Source organism: Parasteatoda tepidariorum, chromosome 3 (genome assembly GCF_982258835.1).
Source record: "Parasteatoda tepidariorum strain Cologne lab strain chromosome 3, Ptep-v5.0, whole genome shotgun sequence".
Classification (NCBI taxonomy): domain Eukaryota; kingdom Metazoa; phylum Arthropoda; class Arachnida; order Araneae; family Theridiidae; genus Parasteatoda; species Parasteatoda tepidariorum.
Window position 1 is genome coordinate 36,256,864 of NC_141757.1, and position 21,203 is coordinate 36,278,066.

Below are 21,203 nucleotides of genomic sequence, written 5' to 3' on the forward strand. Positions count from 1 at the left end.
ATCTAATGAACAGGCAATTGAAAATTATGCGACCAATTTTTTGACGTATTTTATCTTGCCGTTTATCATTCAACTTATGATAATATGAAGCGCTAATTTCGATGCACAATTTTAAAATTCCAAACAACAAACGATATCAAAAGAAACCGCCAGCAATGCTTCGAAACGTAATGTAAAACATAAAAATAAGGCAATAGCGTACGGACTAGGTTCAGAAACATCCGCTTAACAAACGGTTTATTTAGAAAACGAGGTGAATATTGTGGCCGACAAAATTGTCTTGTCTTTGCAAAATAAATTCTAAGAATTAAATGCATCACCACTACTTTTTCCTTTTTTGGAAAAGAAACCACTGTTTTGAAATTACGCAAGGCATTTGCTCATACTAAATAAAGGGGAAAGGAAAACAGATTAATTTGACTATTAAAAAATTGCAATATTAATATGATTTGAAAGAAATTCGAAGTCGCATAATCAAAGTTTTAACAAAGTACAATCTTTAGTATATTTAGTGTGAAGAATCTTATAAACACTTTAAATTATTATTATAATCACATTGATAAGATGTAGAACACGATTCTCAACAAAACTTGTTTACAAGTTTTAAACACTGCAATACATTTTTAGTACATTGTGCTAACGCGTTTCTTTCTTCTTTTTTTTTTTCCTATGCATACATTTAAATTACAGAAACTGCAAAAAATTCGAACACCTTAAGAACTGCTGTACATTTTTATAGTGATAAATTTTTGTATCATCTAAAATCAAAAAAACGTATTCCCTTAGTTTAACATTGATTATAGCTCCTGAAACTGCAGCAAATCTTTGATTTTGTAAGGAAAAGAAATAGTGCAGAAATAGTTTTTTATGTTTCTCTTATGAAGTGGAATTTTTCAGAATAATTTCAAAATGTTTATAATAATTATTGTAAAACGATATTATCAATCATAATAAAGTTTACGCAAAGGAATTAATACGGCTGCAAATAGAGCTGGATTAAGAACTGTGGAGATAAAAGATTTGGATGCTCCCTAATTGTAATTGAAATTATCAACAGAAATAAAAAAAATATTTTTCTTAAATAAAATTAAAGTTAACAAAACTAAATAAATTTATATAATTGCTAAATTTAACGTTTTTTTTTTTAGAGCCAAACTAAAGTAATTTTGACAATTCTGGTGTTTTATTTTTAAAAAAATTTCTGCCCCATGAGCTATTTTTTCACATTAATTTTATAAAATGTAACTTAATTTTTTATCTAAATTATGTGGATGTTCCGTAGCATAAATTAATATGCTTTTTAAAATTTGGATAAAAAATTAAGCGAATGAACAATATTTTTATTGTGGGTCTAAAATTAATATTCATGTAGAAAAATTATCGAATTTTTATAGAAAATAAAAAAGCTCAAAAAGTATGAAAACGGAATTAATAATCAACAAAATAAACAAACTACTTTTTTTTTTATCATTGAGAATGCTGGGAAAACTATAACAGTTCTCCGTCAAATTATGAAATCTTTCTTATTTCCTACATCATTTATTATTATTAACTGAATTAACTCGCTTCCGTGTTTGTAATGATCGTACTTGCGATCGAAATTTCTACCACTTTCCGATTAGCTGGAGTACTCAAATCTCTACAGGAATATCATGCTCAGTGGCAATACAAGTTGAAATCGTTTCCTGACCTCTACAAAAATAATTAATTATCATTTTATTTGCAAATAGGACGTGTCAACAAAATATATTTTGATCACTTTCCAAGTAGCCGAAGTGCTCTAGATCTAACTATTATTACATTGACAAAACAAATTACGATTGCTTCCGGACCAAAAAGACAAGTTTATCATCATTTCATCACTAAATAGACTTTTTCATTAAACAAAACTTCGAATTTTGTTCACCTTATAAGTAGAATCCTCTAAGTTCAACTGGAGTTCTGTTTTTGATGACAATTCAAGTTACATCTGTTTCTTAAAATTTATAAATACAAAATTTATCTCCATTTTATTGGTAATCGAAATTTCCATCCTTTTCGAAACATGTTAAAATTAGAGAAAAATAATAATATAAAATAAAATTTTAAAAACTGTATTTTTTTAAGTTGATTAAAAGGAGAAAAATTATTCTATTTTTGTCAAAATGTAGGCGCATTACTTGCTAGAGAAGGCGAGGAATTAAGGTTGGTAATAGGATTTTATCTTCCTCTCAGTCTTTAAAAAGTGGAGAGTTTTTTTGTTTTAGATGGGATAAAATCGAATTATTTCCTTCCTTTTCATACACTGGAAAAAGGTAGTGTTTAAAATTTTATTTTGCATTATTATTTTATTTATTACAATCATTTAGAAATATTCTATACATTTAATATATTGAATATATAGCTGAAGTAAAGTTTCAAATAAATAATAAATTAACTTTTTGATTGAGCCATTATATGTTACTTCACGTGGATTTCATTTCTGTGAAAACTAACAAACAGAAAGTGAGTTTTGTATGCGAGTCATAGCGATTAAGGCACAAATATGCTGGATTGTATTGAGCGCTAATTTTACAGTAAATTCACAAATAGTCTGAGAAGCAGCTTAACAAAATTTATTTAATTAATTTATATTTCGTTTACATAATCTGTCGACTAGAGCAAAATGATTGTTGTTTGCCTGTCGGTCTGACCGCAGCGCTGTGAGGGTTTAAACGCAAAAATTTCAAAATGATTGTAATGAAAGTGACAGACTATATGCAAACAATAGGAAATTTCCTTACAATCAATTAGAAAAGTTATCTTACATCACTCTTGTAAAAGATTTTAAATCAGTTAAATTTAAAAAACAGCTGTTACCAAACAATTGCACTGATACAGAAGAATTTTAAATTAATTATTAGTTAAAATAACTTAACCATTTAACTAGTATTTTTACTGTCTTCAGGATCTTTGATGTGCATAACTAATTTAATATTTTGAAAAGTTTTATATATTTTTCAATTATGTTTTTTAAAAAATGATCAGAAATGTGTTAATATATTAAGCTAATTCATTTATATAATATATTGTTTGATATATTTAACTAAAACTGTTTATTGATTTTCATTTTAGCTGTGCACTCTCAATATTACAACTCTGTTCAATATTACAACTATTCTTTTCTTATCTGTTTCCTTATGCTTTTTACTTAAAATATAGGAATTGAGAAAGCAATTACTTTACTATAGTAAAGTAACTAAAAAGTTATTAAAATATTAAGTTATTATAATAAACGTTATTAAATTAAATTTATTAAAATATGGGTAAATTATCAGCTTGTTAAACTAGCTGACTTTGAGCAACCTTTTTTTCAGCATATACTAAACTGGCTTTAAATATATTAAAAGTATTTTTTGATACATATTTCAACTTTAAAAATAATGTAGAATTTGAATTTTTTGTCAATGGATTGAAATTAAAAATTTTATTTTAAAAAGAAAAGAAGAAAAAAAAAGCTAATGATGATGTATTTAATATTTTTTGGATATGAAAACATAAAACTGTGCATGAGAAAAAACAAATGCAAAGTTTCTGAATATCGATTCACTATTTTCTGAGAAAGGATGAGCCCAAAATAAAAAACTGAACACCCTGAATAACTTTTCATAAAATAATCGGATTTTCACGCACCGTGATTTAATCTTATAATGGGTTCGAGCGTCATAAGCTAATTAATTAACGCCGACGTTATTAATTTCATAATAAATTACGAAATCAGACGCAAAAACGTATTTTCTCTTAATAAGCATAACCTTATTTTACCGGATTTAGAATTCTGACCCTTAAAATAGGGATCCGGAAAATATGGTTACAAAAGTATAGGCAGGAGGGAAATTAATAGTTTGGAACCCTTATTCTTAATTTCACTTTTTGCGTATTTCGCTAAATCTAGAGAGATTTTTTTAACAAATCAAGACATTTTTGTACATAATCATAACTTTCTTTTCTTTCAGTTTAAAAATAATTTTTATAGTTATTTATTATATTATCTGATATTAAAATTTTTTGCACAATTTTAAAGTATGAAATTTTAAATAACAAAATACAAATTTTGAACAAAATAGATCGAATAGTTTCTGAGTCAACAAAGTTTTAAAAAGTCGTATATTTAAAACTTGATTTCTCCAGAACTATTCCAGCTTTTTTTTAAATTTAAATTTTGTATTTCGTCATTTAAAATTACATACTCAAAAATGTAATGCCTTACAATTCAAATTCTCTTCATTAGATCGAGGGTCATGAGCGGCATACGATAATCGGACGATAATCGGATTATCGTCTGCATTAATTAATTATTTAATGCAGACGATAATCCGATCCATGTATAATGACAACTAATTATTATTATTATTTTACATGAATCCGATAAATGAATTTTATAATTGCGTGCAAAAGCGTTTTTGATTCTCTTATCGAATTCTCGAGAAATAGCGAAATAAACAAAAGGATAAATTAACATGAAGGGTTCCAAACTTTAAATCACTATATATTGCCTAATATAGCCTTTTATAATTATTAAATCACTATATATTGCCTAAATTATTAGGACCGTATTTTCCAGACTGCGCTAACCCCTTACCTCTCCTCATATTTCGAGAGTCACAATTCCAAATCTGTCGAGAAAAAAATATGCTTAATCTGAGAAAGTACTTTTTTTTTTTGTGATTTCGTAACTTAAAATATAGTCAACATTAATTAATTAACATAATTATAATTAAGCCCTTGAACTATTAAGATTGAGTTCGTGAAAGTTCTATCATTATCAAATATCGAAAGTTATTTGAAATATTAGATCAAAAGTTATTCTGGGTGTTCACTATTTAAATTAAGCATATTCTGTCAAATTAAGTCATTTTGAAATGAGCAGGAGTAGAATACTCGACTCCTCTTTAAAAAAAATTTATTCACTTGTCTCAAATGATGTTAAACTCATATTTCATTATAAAATCGAATGAAATTTTTCCATTGCCAAGCAAACGTAATTTGAATTTCAGATAATCTACAATAAATTATTTTGAGTGATTTCCCAATGAAAAATAAGTATCCCATAATGTTGTAACAACATTTTCAATTATTTATAAATGGAAAGGGAGAACACAAGTTAAACTAACTTAATAAGAATAATTTATTACTTTTTACGTTAGTCGTAAAATCTTCAAAGAATCTCTGGTGGTTCTTGCTTCTTTTTTAGCCTAGTTGCATTATTAATCAATGTTGCATTTCAAACTTTTTTTTTTTAAAAATGAAAACTTTTAAAATAAAAAAAAAATTGCACTCAGACTATGCAAGGAATAATAATGATAAATGACCGTATAACATTAACATAAACTAACCCTTTTACGCTTAGTGCTTTTATAAAGTAATTAAACACTGATTGATCTTCTTAAAATATTCTTTAAAGTTTTCTTCTTCTTTTTTTTCTAATTAACAAAGGATAGTACTGCTTTTCTGTTAACCACCTTCCTTCCCTAAATTTTTGCGTTTATTTTGCAATAAATAAATTTTGATAGAACAATTATGAAGCTTTCATTTGAGAATCAGACTAAGGCAGACAGTAAATTTTTATTCGTCTTCGTTTTATTATTTTTCTCTTTATTTATTTATGTTGTAATATTATAAATAAAATATTACTTACAACAAAAACTAGCATATTCTAGATCTCGAGTTTTTGGGGTGCATTGGAATTGGAACTCCTTAAGCCTTATTGCTGATTAAAAATAAGGTTTATAGGTTTTATTATAGTATAATCTCCATGGATGTTACTATTCCCATGATCCCATGCATCGAATCATGGAAAAAACCAAATTTAGACGAAGACGCAGGGGGGGGGGAGGTGAAAGCACAAGCTAAAAGTAACTATTAAATATTATATGCCCAATTCTATTCGAGTCATTGAGTCGAATTAATTAAATAAATTTTAAAAAAAAGTATCCTTTAAGATACAGAGTTTGTGACTTTGAAGTTATAAAAAAAATTTTGAATATTTGATGTTGTTGTTTTTAATGCCACTTGCCAATGCCAACAGGCGTGCTTGGTGACACCAAGCATATTTAAGGGAGAGGGTGCGTTTCTTGTCTTTTAGTGGCACCTTCTATGGTCAAGAATACGAATTCAGCCACACACACGTCACATGCATCCATCATCCAACCATTCATCCACAGATCGTAATTTTGACCGGAACCAGAGAAAGAACAATTTCCAAATCAGTACCCTCAGAGGTTTGATTTGTTATGGGAACATGGTGGACTTTGTGACCCGAATGATTTAGTGCATCAATCAACATTTACTACACGGCGAGTCTTCAACCGGCGAGAATCGAACCCTCGAACTATTGGACTAGGCCCAACGCTCTAACAACCAGTCTACCACATTTTGAATATTTAATTTATTTTATAAATATAATTATGAATATAACATAAAATAAATTATAATTATAAAATATATTACATATAAATATAATATAATTATAAAATAAATTATAGTAATGTTTCGAATAATTTATCAATTATAAAGAGTAATCTCTTAGTGGCGAGCTAAATAAACCTAAATAAACGAGCTTAATAAAACTATAAAACATAACATAACAATAACATGCTTACAGCACGTAACAAGGTTAGCGATGAACATCTATTAGGAATGGGTATATATACTCTCTGGAAAGGTAAGGCAGCGCCTCTATTCAGAAACTACAGGCTGTCGTCATTGACTCGTAGTGATGACGGAAGGTGACGTCGGTTGACATCACAACACCCCTTTGCCCTAGGATAGAACAAAGTCTTTGAACCTGCTTGGCCTGACGATGGTATGTCTGGGCCTCAAGTTTCTGGAAGTCTGTTCCGGAACTGGAACAGAAAACTCTTGATTTGGTATTGTAGGTTCAACTACTGAACTCTGAGAATCAGCACTGGAAGGAATGGGAGATGGTACTTCATTCTCAACACTCGTTGCTGGTGGAGATGATACACTAGGGTCGGACGGAACAGTCAACGGATCAGGAATACGTTTCCGCATTTGATCCACATGACGTTTAACTACCTCGCCTCCTGTAGTCACAGCTTGGTAGGAAACTGGACCTGTAGGTTTAATGACCGTTGCTGAAAACCACTTTGGACCCTGTCCATAGTTTCTCACAAAGACTGGATCGTCGGCACTGAACGATCTTGGAAGAGAACTACCATTTTTTCTATACGCATCTTGCTCCTGTCTCAACTTCCTCTCAGCCGTCAGATCTGGATGGAGTCTATCTAAGACGGTCCTTAGCTTCCTCCCCATCAACAGTTCCGCAGGACTAGCACCTGTTGTGGTGGTGGGAGTACAATGTTGTTGAAGAAGGAACTTGGCAAGCCTCTTCCTCCAATTTCCCTTCACAATGCGTCTTAGGGCATCTTTGACGGTCTGGACTGTTCTTTCAGCCTGACCATTTCCGGACGGACGTCTTGGTGCTATCATGACCCTTCGGACGAGATTCCTCTCTAAGAAAATCTGGTACTCCGATGCTCGAAACTGACCTCCGTTATCGGAAACGATGACTTCAGGTATCCCATGGGTAGCAAAGATTTCTCGCAGGACGTCGACTGTTGCAGAAGCAGACGTGGAAGTCATATGACGCACTTCTATCCACTTTGACATAGCATCTACTATGATGAGAAATTCTTGACCCTGGAACGGACCTGCAAAATCTATATGAACACGGGACCAAGGTTTCTCTGGAATCTCCCATGGATGCATTGGAGCTTTAGGAGGGGCATGGCGTGTCTGTTGACATTCCTGGCATCTTTGAACATGTACTTCTATGTCGTGATCCATGCCTGGCCACCACACGTATGAACGTGCGAGAGCTTTCATTCTTTCGATCCCTGGGTGTCCCAGATGTAGAGCCTGGAGAACACGTGATTTTCCACACACTGGAATAACTACTCTATTACCCCATAACAAGCAATTTCGATGGGTTGAAAGTTCGTTACATTTCGAAAAAAAAGTCTGAAATTTTTTATCTGGTTTTTCATTTGGCCATCCTCTCAAAACCCAATTTAGTACTCTTGACAAAATTGGATCACGCAATGTTGATTTTGCTATTTCTGCTGCCTGAAGCGGAGGATCTTGTAAGTCCTCGGTAAACAATACCTCTAAAGGAGCGGGAACCTCAAATTTATCAGTCTCTTTTGGGAGTCTACTTAAAGAATCTGCATTTTGAATCTTTTTCCCTGGTCTATGAATTAGAGTATACTCATATGCATTAAGTATTAAAGACCATCTCAGCATACGCGGAGACAAAATTTCTTTAGTAGGCTTATTTTTTGAAAAAATTCCTAGCAGAGGCTGATGATCAGTTATAAGAGTGAATTTATGTCCATAAACAAAATGATGAAATTTTTTTATACCGAACACAATTGCCAACGCCTCTTTGTCGATTTGCGCATAATTTCTTTCTGTAGACGTGAGCGTACGCGATGCGAAAGCTATTGGTGCTTCGCAACCATTTTCAAGAACATGACTTAAGACAGCTCCTACGCCAAACGGAGATGCATCGCAAACTAAAGTTATCGGCAATTTTTCATCGAACGACGGAACCAAAACCGCTTCGGAACTTAACAATTCTTTCAAATATCGTAAAGCTTCATCGTGGACTTTAGACCATTTCCACACTGAATCCCTATCTAGAAGCCTATGTAATACTTCAGCTTTAGTAGCTTTGCCCTTTAGGAAACTATTATAAAAGTTTATCAACCCCAAAAACGCTTGTAACTGAACTTTATTTTTAGGTACCGGAAAAGCATGAATCGCTTCTACTTTACTTTTGGAGGGGTGGATACCCTTCGCATCGATACGGTAGCCCAAAAAATCTACTTCCGTTACCCCAAATAAGCATTTGTTCCCGTTTGCTTTAAGTCCCGCTTTTCTCAAACGATCTAGTACTTGTTCCAAACGAGCGGCTAACTGTTCTTCCGAACTTCCTCTGACGAGAACATCATCGAAATACGGAACAACCCCTTCTAAATTTCGAAACAAATCTTCGATTAAATTTTGAAATATTCCTGGGGCTACGTTAATTCCGAATTGAAGTCTTTTTACCTTATACGCACCCTTATGCGTGATGACAGTCTGAGCTTCAGCGGAAGCATCATCAACCGGTAATTGTAAATATGCTTGAGCCAAATCTATCTTAGCATAATAACCTCCTCCTTTAAGATTAGAAAGAAGATGATTTACCGCGGGAATTGGATAAGGATGTGCGTTCATTGCTTTGTTTAACGTGATTTTATAATCACCGCACAAACGTACTTCACCTGACGGTTTAATCACTGGAACAACCGGTGTTGACCATTTTGGATTTGAAATTTCCTCAATTACTCCTTCACTTTGAAGTTTTGCTAGGGCAGTTTCAATTTTGGGCCTCATTGCCAAAGGCACGCTTCTTGCTTTACATCTAACAGGCGCCATATCCGAATTTATAGGAAGCGATACTGGATTACCCGTATACGAACCCAATTTGTTATCAAAAATATCATCGTAATTTTTAAGAACTTTTTCGATAATTCCAGTTCTAATTTCGTTTACTCCTGTTATTGAAATTCCTAAAGGTTCAAACCAAGAATACCCCAAAATATTCGTACAGGGATTATTTGAAATTAACAATTCTAACTTAGATTTGAAAAGGTTATGCACAACTTGAACCTTACATACGCCAGCTAGTGAAATCCCATTTTTAGAAAAGTTGCGCAGTTTAATTAAAGTTTTTTCGATCGCGGGCTTCTTAGAACGGAAAACTTTATTCAACGTTTGCAAAGAAATAGTCGAATAATATGAACCCGAATCAATTTCCATTTCTAATTTTTCCTTATCAACCTCAACAATAACATTTTTCTTAAACGGAGATTGAGAACTTAAAACATTCAAATATTCCGGTTGAACTTCAATTTCATTTGCACGCTGTTTTTCAAATTTATTTTTCTTCCGACAAACTTTTACAATGTGACCCTTAAGACCACAAGAATGGCATATTGCATTTTTGAATTTGCACGTTGAACGTTCATGTTTACCTCTGCAACCGAAACACACTTTAGAATTTTGGATTTGCTACTACCTGAAACATTAGAATTTTGTCTACTAAATCGCGCATTATTTCTTTTGTTCCTACCACGTACAAAATCAACTACATCCGAATTCTCAGAATAAGAAGAATTTTGAGTATGAATATGCTTTGATTTGGAAGCAGCAACCTTAGATGCTACAGCAACAGAAATAGCGTTTTCAAGAGATAATTTGGATTCAGCCAACAATTTTCTTTGAATCTCTTCATCACGAATACCGCAGACTAATTGATCTCGTAAACGTTCTGACAAAGTTTCTCCGAAATTACAATCTTCGGCCAGCTTTCTTAACTCAGTAACGTAAGCATTCACAGATTCTAACTTTGATTGAAATCTTTTATGAAACTTGAAACGTCGAAATATTTCTGAAGATTTAGGACAAAAATGTTCTTTTAAAAGTTTAATTATTTCTTGAAATTTAAATTCTGTAACTTCTTTAGGCGAAACTAAAGTCCGAATTATAGACAAAGTTTTAATTCCACAACAGCTAAAAGAGTCGCACGCTTTTTACTATCATCTTCGATAGAATTAGCCTCCAAAAAGTAAGTAATTTGATCAGCATATAACTCGAATGAATTTGGATTTGAAGTGTCAAATTCCTGAATAGAGCCTACCGTCGCCATCTTAGTGCGAAATTTAACTTAAGCGAAACGAAAATATCGCAAATAGAAAAACGCAATTAAACATTTAAAACACCTACCGGAAGTATTAAATAATACCGGTATTGGATCTCGTGAACAACTCATGGCGGGCAATCTTCTCCACAGAAATCCAGTTGATATCCAATTGCATCTTCACAAAAAAATATCCAATTGCAGTTGAATTTCGTCATGCCGTGCGGTCGAATTCCAATTTTCGTGAAATAGGATCAGTGGAATACGATCCCTTCTCGTCGCCACGTATTGTATTGTGAGATATTCTTGGTGGTATCCAATGAAGACACATAATAACAAAGGTATAAGTTTAATAAAACTATAAAACATAACATAACAATAACATGCTTACAGCACGTAACAAGGTTAGCGATGAACATCTATTAGGAATGGGTATATACAGGGCTAAAGAGAATAGAAGGGCTGGTTCACTCCTTTGAAGTATCGCTTGCCGCGCCGATCCTCCGACGTCACTCTAGTGACGTCACTTTGGCGCAAAGCTCGCACTTTTACTTCAAGAACGGAGCGTTTGGCATTACTAGCTCTAATTAATATTGGATCATTTCTTTTTGCGAGATATTCTAAGACATTTGTTATTTTCTATAATGACTTTCCTCAGTTTTTGCAGTGAATTTACAAGAATTTAAAACTATTATCGAAATGCCAGTTTGCGCGATTGCAACTTGCAAAAATTCTGATATAAAAACAAAAGGAAAAAGTATAATTTTTCGCGTGTTCCCTAAAGTAAATGAACAACTATGTAAAGAATGGATTCCGAAATGACACGGTTAATATAAAACCGCAATACATTTATTCTGTCGTAAAGAACTTTTATAAAAATTCATTATCTAAATAGAAACCGCCTCGCTACTTCATAAAGAAAGGCAGGTGAAAAGAATTAAAAAATAGATAAAGTCAAAGAAAATTAAAATGTAAGTAAAAAGTATAAATAAAATGTATAGTATATTGTTGAAATTCTCCTGATTTCATAACATATTTTTTAATGTAGTTATTCTAAATATTTATGATTTTTTTTAAAAATTATATTCTCTTCAATTTAAATATCTATAAATTATATCATCGTAAATTTAAATGTCTATAAACAATTGTAAAATTTCTAATGTCATTATGAACCTAAATTATTATTTTGTTTCAGTAATTAGCGTTTAAGGTTGATGTTTCCTAATGATTAAGTATGAACAAATTGCTATTAACGACATATTTTAAAATCAGGGATTCTAAATTTAACTTAACTTATCTTTATAAAAGAATATGTAGATAAAAAAAGTGTCGATATATGCCTTCATTTTTCTTAATAGTTAAAGTTAAAACTGAACTTTTTAAAATAAAGTATTTATCGTGTCATTTTCACCAACTAGCAAAACATTTTTATAAGTTTAAAATGGTATTTTTTTAATATAATAACCAAGAAAGTTTATTTTGAACTATGTTTATGAACGGAAATAATGTGTTAATTACGTAAAGTTTGAAGGCTAATAAACCAGAAAAAGTCTAACTTATTTTTACAAGAGAAAGATGCAAAGTTACCATATCTTTGCTTGCGATCTCCGAGATCTGTAGACACAGTGACGTCATGAGGAGGGAAATCGTAGCTTCAGCTCTAAGAGCGGAGTGAACTAGCCCTTGTATTCTCTTTAGCCCTGGGGTATATATACTCTCTGGAAAGGTAAGGCAGAGCCGCTATTCAGAAACTACAGGCTATCGTCATTGACTCGTAGTGATGACGGAAGGTGACGTCGGTTGACATCACAACAGTTAATGTATTGTAAGAATATCAAAAATAATTAAGTATTTCAATTTATTACAAATTTTAAAAAATATCTACTTGAAAAAGTATCATTTGTATATTATTTCATCACAATGCAACAAGTGCAATTATTAAAATTATTCCTTTTCATAAACTTCAGTCATTACACTTAAAATAATTAAAAATATATAATGTTCTTCGAATAAATAATTTATTTCATTAATTTCTGGGTCAACAGCGTAAATAATTTGGGTCAAATTGTATTGGTTATGAAATTTACATAACTACGGACGTGCTTTTTTTACCAATGCTTTTTTCCCCGGGCTTTTTCTATCGGTTAATTTTCGGCGCTCTTTTTCTCGTCTACTAAATTTAGCTTTGTTTTCTTTCATTTCGTAGTAAAATATAAATTCCAAAATCATTATAAAATGAATTCCTGAAATATGATAAAAAAATAAATTATAAATGGAATTCTATAAGATAAATTTATGTAATTTATTTTTCCCTGCAGTTTCTCTTTGTTAAATTAATATTAAGGATTTATTCAAATTATGAATTAAGTCCTGTTTATTTCCTGTAATTAAGTTTTGTTTATTGCTGAAGACTGAAGATCTGTCATTTCAAGATGTAAGACTTGTCATTTGAAAAAATAATGGTTATAAAATACTTTTTACTTTGTTAACAATATACAAACTGCGAAATTTAAACCAAAATGATAGTTTGTAAAATAAATTTAATCTCTCTCATGCTCCATGATGGTGCACGTCTTGCACAAGTAAAAAGAGACCAAACCAGAAATGCTAAAAAAGTGAATTATTTCTAAATCTAGAAACCATGTCACCTTTCTTTTTTTCTTTTGACAATAATACATCTCTAAATCACTAAAACAAATTTTGACTTCAAACTCACCAGAATTGTTTAATATCATTAATGTCTTATGAAATACAGCAAATTTGAGTTCAGAAATTATATAATTCATTTCTTTTATATCGATTTATTTCTGTTATTCAGAAATTATATAATTTATTTCCTTTATTCTAAAATATCGACTCTTCCTTTATTCTAAAATATCGACAGCTGCATACTTTCTAACTGGAAGTAGAGTAGGTCAAGAGCTCGTGATTGTTGTTGTTTGCCATCTATAACAAACCGGGAAAACCTAAACCCGGGAAAATTTCAGAAAACTACCGGTTTATCACTCTTTTAGTATGCTTACGAGGCGATGGGATAATTTTTTAGGAAGTTTTATTATTGTAATTTGTGTTAAAATTTATGCGTAATTTCACCATTCATAAGAGTTCTCTATAATTTATAAATTTTATCTGGTTTTGAGCCTAAAATAAACTTAAGAAAATTAATTTGAAAACACAAATAAAGTGTCATGTTTTGAGTGTTATCCCTTATTTGGCTATAGTTATGCAAAATATCTTAGTTTGTAATTTTTTGAGTTGCATCATAGCATGCTTGTGGAGTTTTCCGAATTTGTTGTTTGTTTGGTTTAAATTTAAATTGAAAGAACACGTTATTTTGTAAACACAGTATAATTATATTAATATTGAATGGCGTGCTTTTTCAAACATTGGCGTAAAAATCAATCGGAAGTAGTAACCTGGAAATCTTACGACGAATTTTAATCCTTAGCGCCATCTGTGCTTAGCTTTACACGCTCAACCATCCACTTCTGGTTTAATTATAAAATATTATTGGAATTGGAAGTATGGTAGTTGATATGAACAGAAATGGGTGGTAGAAATGAAGGCTGTGTAACTACCGTTCGTTAAATTTTTACAAGTTCCACTAGTTAAACAAGAACCGATTAAACTCGATAGTTGAAAAGATTTGATGTATGCTTTGTTTTCATCCCGTGTTTCAACCGTACTAAAAATCAGATCCCAAATAATCAATTTTTAATTTAAGTGTGATGTTGTAAAATTTTGATTTGTGTCATTTTCGAACAATATTGTTGTTCATTGAATTTTCTCCTAGTTTTCTTTTAATAAATTACTTTCCATTTAAAAAAAATGTCCCGTCAAATGTTAAAAGTAGCCGATCCTAAGAAAGTTGTAAGTAGGAAAATAATACTTTTGTTAGCTTTACGTTTTTTTGTTTTGAAAATTGACTTTTGTTAGCATTCTTAACGATGACTTCTTATTGGAAGATGTGATATTTTTTAAATTTGAGTTTATCAATTTATTGTTCTTGTTTTATCATGTTAGTGGATTGAAAGCTTTTAAAAAGGAGCATGTGTATTTTCAAGGTGCCAAGGAAATTTTGAATTTGCGAAAGTTTAGGGATGACTAAGTATACCCGAGTTGGTCTCTCTGTGATGTGTTTTTTTATTTGCTATATCCTATTGCACGTTTACCAGTTTTTTTTTTTTTTTAATAAATTACTGATATTGAACAGCCAACCCAGTTTTGAGTTACACTCAATGTTCAACTCCATAGCCCTGTAGTTTTTAATCTAATCTAGATGACAAAGGTGCTCCTGGATTAAGTATTGGGAGAAATTTGCATTGTATGGAGAAGAAAACCGTGTAATCTCCCATGATTACTCTGAGGGCAAAAGGACTGTAACTCAAGATTTGTCTATGCAATTTTCAAACAAATTTCCCTAAAATGAGTGACTGATTAATGATTGTATATAATTCTCTAGTGACAATGGTTGATGTAAATGATTCACTAGTGACAAAAGGATTGAAACTAGCTACAAGAGTTTATTATTGAGTGCTGAAAGTTTTTGTTAGTTGAGATTTTGTGTTCGCAGAAAGTTTTTTTTATTTTTAAAATCTAACTTTGATGAACCCTGTAGTCGACTTTCAGTTGTAAAATGGACATCATAACTTAAGATCGCTACAACCTAAGTAAAAAAAAATTTATCAAATATTTGCTACTTCAAAATTTTTGAAATTTTAATGATGCATTCTTAGCATATGATATTATGTTGGTCATGAGCTGCGATTTTCGTTATATAACGCACGTCTAGAGAAAAGATAGGGTTTTAAGCTCAGACATCTCCAATTTCTGTATCCTGGTGGAATTTGTTCCTTCATTCTAGACAACTTATGGTCTGAGTCAAAGTTAGAAGATTCTCAATAAAGTGAAAAGGATTTTTGGTGGAAATTTTTTTAATTTTTTTAAAAATTTCCTGTACAATAAAAAAAAAAACATTGCACATAACAACTTAATAAAAGCAATGTATACTTAATAATAGCATGAAAGTAGGTATAAAATAAAATTCCGTGATGAATGGACTCTTACTTTAAAATTTGAGTTTTTTTTTTTTCTTTTTTTTTTTTTTTTTTTTTTTTTTACTGAGTAGGCAACATTGGCTTATTGGATTAGTAGTGCATTTTATAAAATAAAATGGATTCTGTAATAATGAATTTGTATTTTTAAAAAAGTATGTTGAAAGTATGTTCACTCTTGTTGTAAATAATATTAGAAATGTAACAATTGTTGTGTCCTTTTTCAAAATCCTAAGTCATTTTTGGTCCACTAGTGTTTCAACTTGTAAGTCTTTTTATAAAAATATTGATTCAGTTTATGTGTTTAATTTTTAAACTGATATTATTTGACTGCTGAATAGCCTCCCTCAGATATACCTAGTCAAATGACAATTTGCTGCATTCATAATTATAGCTCTTGAGATTCTATTTATTGCTTGATTCTAACTTATTTATATTTTTTTCAACAGAGTTCCGAGTTGTTTGCCTTGACTTATGGATCCCTTATTTCACAGATCCTTAAAGATTATGAAAGTGATGATGATGTCAACAAGCAGTTAGAGCGCATGTATGACTTTTAAATATGAATATTAATTTAAAAAAGTTTTTTTAAAATTTAATAGATGAATGCCTCAAGCTCTTTAATTTAATGTTTGCAATTTATTTTGTTTTGCTTAGTAATTTCTTATAAAATGCTTAGTCCCAGTAATTTCTTGTAGAAACTTGGCCCCACCATACTTGTCGTACCTGTGAAATGCATTGAATAAAATTTTAAACTATCATCTTAAATATCAGACTTCCATATTCAGTCACCGTAATAGTTTCATACCTGCAAACCAGGGTTGGCAAGTTTTTGACACATGATGGTTTTTACCGGTTTATACCATGGTTTTTATCGTCATGTCAAAAACCCCTCTGTCAAAAACTGTCGAAAACCCATAGTTTTGGTAAAACTGTATTTTTTTTATTTCAGTTTAACTGCTTATAATTTAAAATTAATTCATTTTTGGGCAATAAAATTATAATTATAAAATTAGGATATTATATATAAAATTATATATTTAGGAACAGATTCTTGCATTTTCCCAACATGATTATATCAAAACATACTCTTTGAAGTAAAACATTAGGATACTAAACGAAATTTTCAACCTTTCCAAGCATCATTTTGTTTGGCATATTACATTACTGAAGAATGTCAAATCACTCTTGACTTAGAGTTTGTTAGTAGTTACAAGTTTTGAAAGTTTTGTTTAGCTTATTTCTAATATTTAAGAAATGCCAAATTTCAAATTCTTCATTTTAGTTCTTGAATTTATTAATAGTTCCAAGCTTTTTTATTTGTTTGTTTATTTCTAACAATTAAGATGTGCAAAATTTTGAATCCTTTGCAAATCAAGCTATAATGATAAAAGTAAGTATCACTATTTTCAATAAGTATATTACAATATTTCTATATGAATATATATCTTTCTATAAGAATGCATGTATATAGTTGAAAAATCAACAGCATTCATTTACAACATTCATTTATAATGGCAATTATGTGAAAATAATATATTGTCCGCTATATGCCATAAAGTAAAGAAAACAGTAGGTTTTTGACGGTTTTTACCGGTAAAAACACGGTTTTTACCACTGTCATGTCAAAAACCAGTTTTTGACGTCAAAAACCCAACCCTGCTGCAAACTCTTTTGAAGTAATAATAAACATTTGTATCTGATGTTTGTTAAATCATTTGAAATTTGTTGTACGAGAACAAAATTTAAAAATAAGTTATTAAAATATACTTTAATATTTATACAATATTAATTATTTGTCATACTCTTGTTTTTTATAGCTTTTGATGCTTATATATATATATTATTTAGTAACATTGCAAATCTATTTTCCTTTTCTTGTTTTATTTTAGGGGTCATAATATAGGGGTGAGGATTGTTGAAGACTTTTTAGCAAGAACAAATGCTGGTCGTTGTCATGACTTGAGGGATACTGCAGATAAACTACAAGTAAGATAAAAAGTAGAACACTTTAAACTCTAAAGACTTTTCCAATTTGGCTAAGTCTCATAGCCTTTGGTAAATCTTATATCAGTAAGATTTTTAAATGGAGCTAATTTTAATAAAATTTTCTTTTTACATCGTTTCTTACTAAAATATTCATAATTATTAGATTAGATAATTGTTAGTACTTATTAGATAATTATTTGATTTAGATTAGGTATTTTAGTATTATACTGAAACTCATTTTTACTTCCCTTTTTTATTAAAAGAGGGACATAATTTTAACATTTTGCTTCAAATTTTCTATTTTAAAATCAAGTTAGCTAATTTTTATGTTTCTATGGAATAAAAGAAATTTCCAGTTTACAGAGGTTTCCAAATTCTGGAAGTCCAGATTTTTAAAATTATTCTGTAATATTTAAATTTGATATCAGTTACAGATAGTTATTCAGTAACGAAATGAAATATTTGTATGTAAGCAAATTTAATTGAGACTATTTCATTTTATTGCTTCAAATTGAAGTCTTTTTTTTTTCTTTGGTCAGACAGCCTTCAAGATGTACTTGGGCATAACTCCTGTCATCACTAATTGGAGTTCTGCCGCAGATGAGTTCTCCCTTTTAATCGACTCAAATCCCCTGACTGAGTTTGTGGAACTTCCAGAGGGTCATAGTGGACTAAAATATTGTAACATCCTCGCAGGTGCTATTAGGGGTGCACTGGAGATGGTAAGTCATCTGTTTTTTTTTTTTTTTTTAACTGAGATAGATAATTAGGTTACTCTATATTGTTTTTAGATAATAAAAATAATGCTTCCATTCTGTTTTTAAAATTATTGGGGAAGTCTCTTGTTAGAGCTATACCCAGTCACCTCTTTAGCGTCTTGCTCTACGATCCTTAAGTGTTACTCTAAAATTATCTTTAGAAAAGTTTGTGAAAATATATTTTTCGATTAATAATGCTTTCTGAGGTCCCAGTGTGGATTCTCCTTCACTGCAGCAACTCTCTAATCTCTTCCCCTTTCTTTAACATTTTTCACTTTAAAAACTGTTTTGATTGGTAAAAAGAAAGATCCAGTTAAGAAATTTGCTTGCCGCTTAAACTTTTTATTTAACAGTTATGATTTATCTATATTGAGTTTAAGAACTTATTAACGGAAGTTAAAAATGTGCAAAATTTTTGATTTTGCATTTGAAGAAAAATATTAAATACTAATACACTTGATAGATTCAAAAAGCAAAGTATTTTAATTGTTCCATTTTTAAAGAACGTTTGGCCTATTTGTGAAACATTTTTAAAAAGAAACCAACAATGGTGCAGTTAAAAAAAATACTTATATATTATAGATATATAAATTCCTTCCTTATAGATATTTTGTTTAACAAAATAAATACTCTTGGTTATTTTTTCCATATAAGGTTATTCCTGTTCAATTGTATCTTACTAATGCACCAATGCAGGAAACTTCATTGTGATTCTCCATTACCATCATTGCAGCTACCATCCTTAAGGGACCTGACCTCCATTTCACATGCCTAGTTTCAGTTTTTTACTCAATTCTCAATCAATGTACAAAAACATAACAATACTGATATTCTAAGGTTGAGAGAATGTTATCTTGCACACAGAAATAATATACAGTATGATCTAGAAAACCTGGACTGCTTAGGGATTCAGAAGGTCCGCATTTCTGAATATCATATTATTGGTACAATTTATTTTCCCGACAATTTATTTTTCCAACGAGCTAGTTTGCCCGGCAAGGCTGGCATCTAAGAGAAATTAGTAAATGGAAATTGGTAAAGATTTTCTGTTGGTAAACGTTTAACCTTTTAAATAAGGTTGGGCTACTTATGGCCCAGCCTTGCAACAAAAAGTGCAAGCGATATTTACTGACTGCTTATATAGTAACTGTTTATGTTGTAATAATGTATGTTGTAAACCTTTCCATCTGTTTTCTAAAGGACTTAGGCCATTCCAAAATTATAATTATTTTGGGTAGCATTGAAAGTTCTATTTTTTAAAATTTATTATTAAATAATTTTTTTTTCTTTCACTTTTTTTTATTCTTTTTGTTTTGTTTTTTTAAATTTATATTATTTTTTTTGTATTTTAAATTTTTGATTCATGTTTTTTTTCTCTTCTTTTTTTAAAATTTCTTTTCTTTTTTGCCTCTTGATTAATGGGAATTGAAAAAGAAAAAGCAAAAAGAAAAAAAAATCTTTTACCATTTTAACAAGCTATTCTCTTGTGTTATATAAAAGCAAAAAGAACATAAATTTAAAAAAAAAATTAATAGTTCAAATGCAGAATAATAAGAAAGGCAATAAGGACTTGTTCGAATTTTACCAAAAACTAGAACATTTGATTCCAACTAATCAATTCAACTTTATAAAGAAGAGTAAAATTTCATTGTTGTATAATTTTTAGTTTAGTATCTTTATGTAAAGTGTTACTTTTTTTTATTTATTTTATAGTAAATTCATTTATAGTTTTATTAATATTATGTATCTGTATAGAATTTAAATAGTAGTGTTTATACCTTAAAATTGTGACAATTTGATTTTTTAAATGCTATCTGTATTATTCATAGCTAGTTTGGAAAGTGAGCACCAAGAGTTTATTGAGGCACAGAATTTTCTTTAGTTGTCAAAGTTAAATGGTCACTGTAGTGAAACTGTGCCTACTAACCTATTATTAAACTTATTTTTAGGTGCAAATGGATGTGAGTGCATGGTTTGTTCAAGATCAGTTAAAAGGAGACAGTACCACTGAGTTACGGATAAGATTTATTCGTCGCTTAGAAGAGGCCGTGCCTGTTGGTGAAGATTAATATGATCCACACTTCTTTTTTTTTATTTTATTGAAAGCTAGAAATTTATATAATAAGATATTCATTCCTGTCCTTTGTAAATAAATATGTCTACTGTTAATAAGTAATCTTTTTTTCTACAGAAAAAAAAATTTACTACAAGTTTTGAAATTTAGTAATATACGAAGATTTTTATTCTTTAACACTGACAACACTTTTATCCTGCAGATATGTAAAATAAAACTTAACATTACCAAAAATATATTCAATATACATTTCGTTAAAATTTTCAATATATAATATATTAGTACTACATGTTTTCTAAAAAATTATTTTGTAATGCTGGGTTGCTCATTTTTAGTTAAACCCTTATCTTATTCAGGGTTGGTATGATTTAAATTACTTTATTTTATAAAAACCACTCATTTAAGTCATATTGAAGGTTATATCTAAAGAAATAAAGTTTAAATAATTGCAGGGTTGCTCAATATGATTCAAATTACTTGATTTTTTTTAAAAACCACTCATTTAAGTGATATTAAAGGTGATAATTAGTGATATTAAGTTTAAATTATAATTGGGTTGCTCAGTTGATTTAAATCACGTGATTTTTTAAATTATTATTATT

General features: G+C 30.1%; 1 protein-coding gene across 1 annotated transcript; it reads left to right on the forward strand.

Annotated features, from left to right (window-relative positions):
* Positions 1-14,031: 14,031 nt before the first annotated feature.
* Positions 14,032-20,696, forward strand: Bet3 (blocked early in transport 3). Its single transcript, XM_016050976.4, has 5 exons — positions 14,032-14,596; positions 16,230-16,327; positions 17,673-17,769; positions 18,309-18,491; positions 20,477-20,696. The coding sequence occupies exons 1-5, from the start codon at positions 14,555-14,557 to the stop codon at positions 20,594-20,596; spliced, it is 540 nt and encodes a 179-aa protein (XP_015906462.1). The 5' UTR covers positions 14,032-14,554; the 3' UTR covers positions 20,597-20,696.
* Positions 20,697-21,203: the final 507 nt, after the last annotated feature.